Below are 11,655 nucleotides of genomic sequence, written 5' to 3' on the forward strand. Positions count from 1 at the left end.
GAGTGCTGGATGGCTGCAGTTCTGCCCGCAGAGGTGCAGTGATTCATGATGTCACATGCTGAGGACCGGGGGTGACTCATCCACCAACATCCTCCCTCACGCAGCCGCTGCAGAGCAACACTTTCAACAATCGTGCACATGTGAATGCAGCATCCACGCGCACGCAAAATTTGCATTCACATCAGATGTCAACTCAAGTTGACTGCTTTGGCAATAGAAAAGGAAAAAAAAACAGTAAATGGACACACACAGTCCACAATGAAGCGTCTCTTGAGTAAAAAAAGTAGTTGACTTTATTGTTTTTTTTGTGTGTAGCAAAAGTAGTCATTGACATGCGCATACTTGCATATCCAGCAAACGCATGTTTATTAGACAATTACAACAAAGGTACATCTAGAGAGGCCGTCTACAGGCAACAACAGCACATCACTCAAACACGTATCTCAAGGTACGACAACATCATTGCTTCTGTCATCTTGAAGCCAATTTTTTTTAAATTCTTTTTGTTTTTTTATGCTTGTGTTTGACTCTTCTCAGAGAAGACATTTTGGATGCAATTATACATAAACGTGCACTCTCCATTATGTGCTGATGCCCTCTTGATCTCGTACAAATATCAGGTTAGTACAAATGATATAACTCCTTGCTTTGCTTAATTGTTTTCATGACAATGTGTGGGATGAATTTGGTGAGTTGTCAATGCCGTGACTCTTGCGGAACCATCATGGCAACACAACAAATGTATTTTCCTCGTCCCTTAGCAATGGGCGGCCAGTAAAGTCAAACATGTCCCGATGCCAAAGAGCAACATGTGGCCATTGCCCATCTCATGTGTGAAGACATCCTTGTGTCTCAATCATGAGTGTCTTCGAGCAGCTTCAAGGAAAGCACATCATTCCGTATGTGCTTACATTCCTCAAGTGGACCTTTCGGATCATACAAATGACGACAAAAAATAAAAATAAAAAATCTGCTAAATGAATGACTCAATGCTAAAAATGTCACAGTGACCTGTTCTAAGCTGCTAAACAACTTCAACAGACAAATGCGGAATCCTGGCAGTTGCGCAACCCAGTTTAAATATTATCAAATGGCAGTCAATTCAGAGACAAAATGTTTGGGGTATGTTGATGGAAAATTGCTTCTTTTTCATAGAAAAAAACGTTGGCAATAACATTCATATTTTTAAGCACAGCTTGCAAACAATTTCTTGTTCACTTTATCTCCTCTGTATTGGCAGTTTCCTTTTAACCACTTGATCTTGACAAAACGTGCTGGCTCAAATCCTCAATTCAATGTGCTGGTTATACATAACCCAGCACTGGCTCGGTCCATTTCGGACCCAGTGCTGGGTTAGCTATTTCGCCCAATTTGTGTTGCTTTTGACTGAGCAATTTTAAAAGTGTTTTATTTCAAAGTGTTTTTAATTATTTTTTTTATGCAGTTTGATTCCCAGCAGATCTTGGCCCTAAAAGAAAAGGAATGGCATGTACACTTTGGCGCTATAGCAACAAGGTAATTGAAGTTGTGCAAGGGGATGAGTCACAGGAGCCATTATTGAGCTGCCTCACTGCCCCCGCCATCAAATACTGTACGTCCTGTTCAGATTTGTTTTGCTCTTCGGAAAAGGCGGACTGGATACATCGTATGTGAAATTGAACATGCACAAATAATACCAAACCATAAGCCTTCCTTCAGTCCTCCGTCCTTTTGGCCATGTGGTATATCTGACTGCTTACTCGGCATGATGTATCCTAATGTTTTGGGATCTTGGGAGTTGAGAAGTGGTATGTTTAAAGCCCTCCTGGAATGTCTTGAGTCACAATGGATCAAATGAGGCAAAGGACGTCAAAATAGAAACACTCTCCTCGCCACTGGATCCGTTCTCTCGCGCGCACCTTTCCTGGCTAGTTCGCCACTTTCAGTTCTGCACTTGCGGCCTCTTCGTGAGTAGCTGCTCAATGTATTTCTCCAGGTGGCCCTTACTGTTGGACAAGTACCCCTTTGGGGGCGACCGGTAAAACTGCCGCTGTGGCAGAGGGCCTCTGGGAGCGGGCAATGGCCTCTGGGCGTACAAAGGGAGGCGGTATCGGGGGTAGTAGGGCTTGCGCCGGAGCGCGGCGGGGGGCTTCCTCAAGCGGGGCTGCACCCAGTTGAGGTAGCGTTGTTTGGGCTGGAAGGCGTACGCGCCGTCTCCGGACCGCTGGGGAAAGGTGTCGAAGGCCAGCGCGTGTTTGGGCACGTAGTATCGGTATGTGGGCCGGGGAGGAGGGAAGTAGACCGGGTAGAAGCTGGGTTGCGTGTTGGGATAGCGTGTCCAAGCCCAGGGGTTCTGCTTCACGGGCTTCAGAGCTTTGGGCCACACGTACGGTTTGGATACGGGATTGCTCCAGAATTCCTTGGACTCCTGAAACCAGTTTTTAAGGAGAGGGAATGCTGGAGACGGTTGCTTGAGGATTGGAAAACTGATTGGAGCGTCTTTGGATTCGGGAAAGGAGCCTGTGGAGGACATTTGTGGGGTGACATCCTTCTTCTTCTTCTTTTCCACATCACTGATGATGTCCACCACGTCGTCAGCGGGCAGGTGCAGCTTGCTGGAGATCTCGATCAGCTTGTCGATGGTCTGGGGGTCGATGTCGTCTTCTTCCCGGTCTTCCTCCGACCTCTTGTCTTCAGCTGCGTTGGGGGACGCCGACGGGTACTTCCTGCCGCCGCCGTTCTGCTTGACGATGTAGCGCAGCAGCATATCCGAGGCGATGTCAGCCAGCTTCTCCTCCTCCACCTTGGCTCGTTGCACTTCGGCGGCCTGCCTCCTCATCTCCTCTTGTTCCGCTTTGGCCCGGGCCTCCTCTTCTTCGGGACTCAACAAGTCCTCCTCCTCCTCCTGCGCCTCCTCTTCGGGCCGAGGCGTGTCGGTATCACCGCGGTCTTTGAAGTCATCCATGAAGTTTCCTCTGAATGACGGAACGTTCAAGGCCTTCTGCATCTCCTCTTGCCATTTCAATTTTTTCTTGGACAGGGCCACGTTGTTGACTTTGTTGAACGGGATGATTTCATTGTAGCTGCTGTAGCCCCGACTCTCCCTCCTGTTGGGCTCCGAATGCCCCGTCCTTTTTACGGCCGTATCCAAGCGAGGGAATTCCTTCATCATGGTCTCCAGATTCTTAAGCTCCTCCGGGTTGAGCTGCTCCTCCTCGGCGCCTTGCTCGGGCGGCGGTTGCATCTGGACCGGCACCGTCTGGCTCGTGGTACGACTGCTCACCCTCTCGGTCAATCTCTCCTCCTCTTCTTCGGCTTTCTTCTTCTCCTCCCTCCCCTGGGCAGCCATGAGCAACTCCAGCTTCAGTCGCCCATCTCTGTCCCGCTCCTCTCCCTCGGGCTCGTCTCCAGCCACGTGGTCTTCCTCTCTCCTGCTCTCCGCCCGCGTGCCATTGAGCGCCCCCAGCAAGAGCGCCGCGAGGGTTTTGGGATCCACGTCATCGAAGAGGTCCGCCTTCGCCGCTTTCTCGGGGATCCCATCCTCATCCCTGCTCTGCGCGTCTCTCGAGAGCGCCATCTCGGTAGGGATGACGCGCTGTGTGTCAGGGGCCGCCGTATGATCGGCGGAGGAGGCCCACGTTAGGAGAAGCAGGAGGAGAAGGCCACTTGGGGTGTCGCGGTAAGCCATCGTGGCCTCCAGTGAGCAGGATGGGAGAAATTCCTGGAGAAAATAGAAACATATTTCAGCCGCTACATTTGAGCCTTTTGTGGAGCAATACATTTTCCATTAGATTGTATGAATTTATTCCCAATAGTCTATTCTCTTCCTTTCAAAGCATTAGATTTTATTGTCCAATCAGATTTCATCTTTGATGTGTTGCCGTGTCAATTTAATCTGCCCACGGCCTTCAGATTCGCTGACATAACTTATATCCTATCGGCAATAAGACAAATTTTCAAATCAATTCCATTTCAAATTTGTCCTCACAGGGCCAGAGCGCTGGACCCGGATGACACCACCATTCTCTTCTGATTGGTCGGTTGGTTTCTATAATTGCGATGTGGCGAAATTAAGAGTTGGATTGAGTGCACAGCCTGCCAGTGACGTGGAAATGTCACAGTAAAGTGCTGCAGTCCTACCGCTCGCCTTCCCTGCCACGGTGTCAACAGACAGGGACACTGCCCCGCTCCGATTGGCCGAGAGGAGCGTTGGCAGTGGCCACTTCATTAAGGACACCTGCCTGTTCTGAAGATGTCACACTTCCAGCGCCACAATATCACGCGTGTCCAATTCCACCCCCAAAAATGCGCATTAGGTGCCGGCAGCATTTTTGATGCACGCCGTGCCAAACGGACATGATCAGGTCATTGCGGTTGAAAATGGAAAAAAAAAGAAAAAAGAAAGAATGCCCAATCGCAGGCAGTCATTGTCTCATCTTTGAAATAAATGAATAATTATCATGCATTTATTCGCGTTGGCTGGGGTCGCAGTCATACCTCATTGAGTGGGGTTATTTTGACAAGTGGGGGAAGGAGGGGTCGTGGGGGTAAAAGCACGCTCACAATAACAGTGAAGATGATGATGACAATCAAGACATCTCATGTGTGCATCATGAATAATCCAGCTTTTAAATCACATTCCACTCAAATATGAGTCATGTTCGATTTGCACATAAACATCATTCCAGTTCCTTATTTCCTGAAATCCTACACTCACCCCCTCTCGCCCATTTTTGATATTCTATTCTATTTATATTTATTTATACTTTTTGTTCTTCTACTTCTCCCTTTCATAATTTTGCTGCTGTAAATTGGGAATTTCTCCATTGTGAGACAAACAGAGGTTTTCTTATCTTATTTTCTTTCTTTTCATGATTGCCAGCTTCGATTTAGTAACACAGTAAACATTGCAAAGAGTTTGTTTATGATTATGAAAAGAAGTTGCTACTCACTTGAGGTGGGATCACAGTGGGGGGAATTCCAGCCTCCTCTCCTTAGGACGTCACAGTCTTGTTGTCACGCTTCACAGCACACTTTCTAACGTCCGTGTGTGCGCGTGTGTTCTTTCGTTCTGTGTGCGTTCCCTTTTTCTTTCTTGTTCGTCTATTCGGAATTCGGAATTTATTTCTTTTCGACTTGCTTGGATGACAAGAACCGGCCGGGATTCCTTGCGTCTCTCTACTCCTGCCGTTTCTTGTTTTCAGCACCGCGGACAGCGTCAGGGCCTCTTATACCCGCCCACCCGTTCCGCGTGACTCATGCGTCAAGCGCCCCCATTGACGTCACCGGTCCGGGTTTCATTCATAAGGAATTTCTGCATCCCCCCCCCCCCCCCCTCTTATCGATCCCGCCCCCGCACTCCGGGCAGATCGATGAGCTGCAGTGCCGCTGCTCAAAGGAACTGACTCCTGGATGTTGGCGCTCACGGGCAGAACTAAAGATTTCAGCGCCAACTTTTAGAGAATTGTTTCGATGAGAAGAATGTAAGAACCGTGCCTGGAAAGCGGAGTCAGTTTGGATCGTTTTGTCCGACACTTGCATTTAACAGAAGAATTGCGTTCAAGAATTAAAGGGCGCTACTAGAACAGTCTTTGAATCGGTCTACTTTTAGTTGATGATTTTACATGAATTTCAACATTTTACTCAAGTAAATTATTTGTTTGGGGAAAGAATTGCAGTAGAAAAAAGTGGTTAACCACAATCGGTTATAAAAATTTGAATCGCTTGACAGCACTACTCTCACACACACACAGGGAGGATGCAAAACTCGGGATGCATTTGTTCTACTCAGTACTTTATCATTTATTTTTTTTAATCATCATTCTCAGCTAACCATGGCAGGCAACTGAAGCTGCTAACTAAAAATGTCTAATAAGACCGGACTGAAAGGTTACACAGGAATGGCGGGGACACATTTATAAAGTACAATTCACTCATATTCTTTTGCAGGCTTTTTTTTTTCTTTTTGAACGTTTGTGTGCAGGAAATTAATTACCTGCCATGGTGATCTGAAAAGAATAATTTCCAAAAGTGCAAACAAACACACGTCCCCACAAACCACATAAACAAAAAAGAATCCCCACCCCGCGCACCTACAGAGTCCCAACCAAAAGCAGCCCTGACAAATACGCAGACGAGCTTGAAATCTTTTGACTTATAAAATTGCTTTCACAGCTGTTAAAACACATACAAGGAGCTCATCATTCGCGCGTCTCTCCACAAACAACTCGATTGTTTCTTTTCAAAGTCTTGCAGGGGTTCATTTATTTAAAACAACAATTACTACATTATTTCCCCCACTCAAAAAAAAAGAAAAAAGAAAAAAAGCATTTGCATGACATGAGCTGAACGATCGCATGTCAGTGTTGGCTGTTAAATCAAGAACTGGAGTTCTGCAAACAAATAAAGCTGTCGACCGACACATGCGCACGGCTGTGCCGCTTACTGAACGTAGTTTTAATCAAGCTGAGAAAAATAAATAAATGTTAAAAAGTTTTTAGTTTTTTTTTTAAAAAAGCAAGTCAGCATCCCAAAATGAGAGAACCCTCCATACACACAATAGAACAGTAGAATAATTTTTACTCGCCATGCTTGGAAAAAGTAGTCCCCAAAAAAGCGATTCATCGAGTGCGGCAAGATACAAAGTAAAGATGAAAACTGAAGCTTGCGAAACACAGAAGACGCTGCAGCGCTGTGCTCAAACGCAAAGGTGGGACGTTCTTTTCCAAGAGACAAAGTTGTTTCCTAACGATAAGAATAAGACTTAAAAAAAAGGATCTAAAAAAAAAAAAAAGATCTGAGCGAGCGAGTCGCAGGCCCAATGCCATTTCGGGTCTCGTTCCCCTCAAAAGAATCATTCCAGAGTGGCCGTCGGCTTCCTCGTAGAAAAATGAGCTTTGTGGTTGCACACTCAAAAATGCTCGGTGGCGTTCCTAACCCACTCGCTGGGTAGTTGTGGATTTTGAGTAGATACCAGGTTGGCTTCCACCCAATGCTATAGCTCGGTCCCTTTTGGACCCATTGCTGGGTTAGCTAGCTAGCTAGCGAGCATCGATCAGTTTGGGTTACTTTGGACCCAGCAGCTTTAAGAGTGCATCTTCCTCCCTTTCACGTCACGCGTGCGTCACCTGATGGGACGACAAAAGCTGATGATGTCACGTCGCGGTCCTGGCGTAGCGACACTAATTGCGGCAGTGATGTTCAACGTCTTTGGTTCCCTATTCCCAACGGACGTTTGATTAGGCACACGTTTGAGCCGTCGGCGCTTCCGTCGCCTACAAACGCCGCCACATGAGGCGTGTGGGAAAACTCAAATGAAAAGCGAACTATAGGTTTGAATCGTCCGCTTCGTACCGACAAAAAAAGAAAAAAAAACCCAACAAAAAACGTGCCATTGTTGTCCGCGAAAGTCAACTCCAGGTTGCCACCGTTTAGCTGCCAGCGACACACAATAGCGGACACGATTTCGGAATCAGGGCACCAAACAAACTGTTTTTGGTCTTCTCGTATTGAAGATATCATCAAAATTTGCATTTTCCCAACTCCGGTTTGCCCCCATTCGCTTCTGACCAGCATATACACTTCCAGATCACTCGGACAAATAGAAATACATACAAACAAATCATGTGTGCACTTTGTCACACAATGTGAGGCTCGTACCCACACGGTGCATCACGGTCGCCGAGCCACATGTGACGCACAGAAGTAGCGTTCAGTCCCATGCACGAGCGTCCACTACGCCAAGCCCATCTCCTCCAGGACGCTCCTGGGCGACTCGTCTTCCTGTGCGGGAAAAATAAATAAATAAATAAAGGACGCACGTTACGGTCACGAGGGCCACGGGTGAGACGGCCGAGTGGAGTGTGAAGTGAGGAAGAGGACCTCCTGCAGGATGTCGGCTTGCTCGATGGCTTTGAGGACGCTCTTCTTGGACGTGTCCTGGATCTCTCCTCCCATCAGGAACTCGTCCAGGATGAAGTAGGCCTTCTCAAAATTGAAGATGATGTCCAGCTCGCACACCTAAGCAAGTACACGCACAAATACGGCCAACAAGATTTGGACACGAGCTACACATGCACCCAAGGATACATACAAGCAATACAAAGACACATAGGGACAGCACAACACAAAAATCACACACAAGGTACACACGCACACACACTGCTCATTTATAGACACAGAGGTCACACAAAAACATGCACAACCTACCTGCACACAAACATTAATACACGCAGGCTACACAAATCCATACACGTGGTACACACACACACATGAATGCGTACGCACACAAATTCACACAGGCTACACACAGGTTACCGAAACACACATATGCAGGCTACACATATATCGTACACGCATGCGTGTATGCATGTGATTCATACATACATACAATCTATATACTATATATATATATATTAGAGCTGTCAAACGATTAAAATACTTAATCTAATTAAAAATACAACTGTCATAATTAACTCAAATGAACTAAAAAATTAATCGTGATTACTCACATTTTTTATCGTTTCTGAATTTCCTTTTACATTTTTTGTCCTATTTTTCCCCATTTTAATGCTCTCATCAACTTGGAATCATGAATCAGTTTTCTATGTGCCAAATGCAAATATTTACTGAAATAACAATTTCGATTTTCAATTTTACATGAACATTTTTCACTTGGAGCAGTTGTTCACACATAATCTCTCACACAATATTACTGTCCATCAACAACAGTGAAAAAATATTTTGTCACACAACAGCTGCTTTAACAGCTTTTTTTTATGAAATCAAAACAGCAATATAACATTATAAAGTGCACATCTAAGGTAAACTCGTACTCAGCCTATAGTGGATTTAAACCATGGTTGCATACTTCGTTTTTCTCAAGTTTGCTTTGAACACAGCAGTCTGTTTCTGTATGTTTGTTGGAGAATAACGAGACACCGGACACCAGTGTTCGTTATGTGCCGCTGTATTCAAAACTGCCGGCCGTACAAACAAGCGCACGCACTTCCCCCGTGCTGCTGGGGCAAACCATTCTGAAAGAGGGGGGTTTCACTCCCCCTAACACAGTCAGGCTATGTTGATTGTGTTGGTCCTTCTTGCGCGGAAGTCTCTCTACGGTTTTTGTGTAGCCCTCATTTCGGATGACTACACTTGGTTCAATGGCAACACAGGAGACGTTTTATTTTCGCTAGGTCGCTACCACAGCAGCGCACTGTCACTGTCAGACGAACACAGAGAAGCTCCACCCGCTCTATTTATATGGACACGGAACGCTGTAACCTTCCACACAAAATAGTTCCAAACAAGTAACAATCGCGTCAGTGGCATACATCGTATACCTGTATGATACACAGAGAGAGAACAGGTAACTTTGGTCTTGTCAGTGGAGCAATCTGGCAACTTTTTAAAAGTAAATTTTCCATTCATAAACTCTTTAAGTATCCGTTTTCGGTGTCTTGCGCTGCCGTGGCTGGCAAAACAGACATGGGCGTGGTCTTCTGCAGCGCGCTTGTTGTTTTGTTTCTGGTGTATTTATAGAGCAACGTAACATCCGCTTGTGACGTGTGCCGCGTTAATCTCGCGAGAAAAAATTGAATCCCGTTAAAATTCATTTAAATTAATGCCAATAAAAACGCGCTAAACTGACAGCTCTAATATATATATATATATATATATATATATATATACACACACACACACAGAATCAAACATGGGCTACACACACAAGGTGCACTCTGCATACATAAACACATACAAAAACACACACAAACAAACATGGGCTGCATAAAATTACACACACACTCACACACACACACACTCACACACACACACACACACACACACACGGAGGCAGGCGCGTGACTCACGCTGCCAAAGTATTTATCCAAGAGTTCGACAAAGCGGTGGATGACTTCGAGCGTAATGAGCTCGTTGTCGTGCTCCTCCACAGCGCAGCAGAAGTACAAGCTGGCGTACCTGCACACAACATTGACGGCGTTTGCCATTCATCTGTTGAGTCTGTAAAATGCGCGAGCAAAATTTCAGTGCGCTAACACTCGACCTCTTGTAGACAATCTTGAGGTCCCTCCACTCCAGAAAGCTGCACATTTTGGGCTTGCGGGCAAGTACGATCTGCATCAGCTCCCTCACCATCTTCTTTTTGTCGCGCTCGGCCGTGGCCGTGTACCACTTCTGCAGCCGGAGCTTGCCCTGCCGACTGAACAGCAGCATGAAGCGCATCTGAGGAGGAGGAAGAGGAAAAGACTCGGCGTGAGTGCACTGTGCTTGGGTAAAAAGCTTTGGAATGTTCACGGCTATTGTGATGGTCCTTCTGGTTTGCCTGCCTTGTCCACATGGGGGCAATATAACACAAAGTCGCATAAAGTGTTTGACATACAGTATCTCAACTCCTATCTCGGCTCATCGGTGCGACACTAATAGAAGTCATTCCACTTCGAGGATAAAGAACATGACTGCGGGTACTCTCATACCACTGTCTTTGATTTGCTGCTTCGTTTATGTTCGGTAAAAGCACCGTGACATAGATGCCATTTAGCACTAGCAGCCTAGCAGGGTTTAAACGCTAAGCTAGGTGGTTATTTTAAATTGGCCTTTGTTTGATGTTTTGTTTGACAACTGACTCCAACTGGAGTGGAGCTAAGCATCTTGAACGTTTTTTTTAAAAGAATTTTTCACTGCTGGTTTGGACGTGCAGTTTAAAGCCATCGATCAGTGCAAATGTTTGCTGTCATGTCAAAACAAAAATTGCCCAAACGACAGCTGACATCTCAAAGTACCACTGTCGTGTCATGTGTCTTTTTTTTTTGGTGTAACAAATCTGTTTACTAATGCATATGACTGAGCAAATGTATACAACTTGACTAGGGTTTTTTTTTTTACTATGGTATCCTGGCCCTTACCTGAAACTTGAAGTGACATGCGACTTTGTCTCTCCCCTTATGCCGAACGATATTCCAAAAGAACATGACATTTCAAGTGACTCTCTTGCCAAATAGCTGCCATTGCCACTTTCATTGTTGACACAGACGACAGCCTGTAGCTTTAACGCTCAGCAAGTAAAGTGGCTTCAATTTCAAACGAAACTAAAACCGGACTTCTTGAATCTTAACCACAAAATGCCCATGATAAGACTGCCGTGTGCTTCTGAGGAACTACTTTCCAGTTCATGCTGCCAGATGCCAGGTGAAGGTAGAAACCAGGTGGTGCCACTTCAGGAAGCCACTTCCTGAAACCTTAGACCTTCCTAGCATTAGCCAAGCACGTATTGTCGCCTCTCCCTCGATCAAAGCGTACAACTTACCATTTTCCAAATGTTTTGGATCGATACCGCGACGTTCGCGACCAACTGTCCCTCGAAGAATACCCCACGGGGGTAATTCGCTCACACCGCGGTTAGTGTGGACACTTGTTCATGTCTGTCAGGTAATGTGTGAGCACACATTATACACGACAGCACAACCAAAATCATCGCCTCCTTCCCCGGGCAGGGTTAAACCCGAATGCGCATGCGCATATATTTTTCTTCACGTCTGCCAACGCTGTTGACGTTCTTGAAGAGGCAACAATCGAGCGCCATCTGCTGTAAACATTTTGTACTACGTGCTACACGGTTTACCAAAATTTGTATGAATTTTGGTAAAACGGGCTCACGTT

General features: G+C 45.9%; 2 protein-coding genes across 2 annotated transcripts; both read right to left on the bottom strand.

The window, feature by feature from the left end:
• Positions 1-270: 270 nt before the first annotated feature.
• Positions 271-5,162, bottom strand: vgf (VGF nerve growth factor inducible). The gene is made up of 2 exons (XM_086104998.1): positions 4,932-5,162; positions 271-3,700 (listed from the first exon to the last, which is right to left on the bottom strand). The coding sequence occupies exon 2, from the start codon at positions 3,665-3,667 to the stop codon at positions 1,922-1,924; it is 1,746 nt and encodes a 581-aa protein (XP_085961124.1). The 5' UTR covers positions 3,668-3,700; positions 4,932-5,162; the 3' UTR covers positions 271-1,921.
• Positions 5,163-6,210: 1,048 nt separating this feature from the next.
• Positions 6,211-11,494, bottom strand: ap1s1 (adaptor related protein complex 1 subunit sigma 1). Its single transcript, XM_086105002.1, has 5 exons — positions 11,303-11,494; positions 10,043-10,221; positions 9,849-9,957; positions 7,861-7,998; positions 6,211-7,761 (listed from the first exon to the last, which is right to left on the bottom strand). Exons 1-5 carry the CDS (start codon positions 11,303-11,305, stop codon positions 7,714-7,716), a joined length of 477 nt encoding a protein of 158 aa, XP_085961128.1. The 5' UTR covers positions 11,306-11,494; the 3' UTR covers positions 6,211-7,713.
• Positions 11,495-11,655: the final 161 nt, after the last annotated feature.

The sequence above is a fragment of the Hippocampus guttulatus genome, chromosome 2, assembly GCF_054856545.1.
Source record: "Hippocampus guttulatus isolate MCC_2025c chromosome 2, RoL_Hgut_1.0, whole genome shotgun sequence".
NCBI classification, from domain to species: Eukaryota; Metazoa; Chordata; class Actinopteri; order Syngnathiformes; family Syngnathidae; genus Hippocampus; species Hippocampus guttulatus.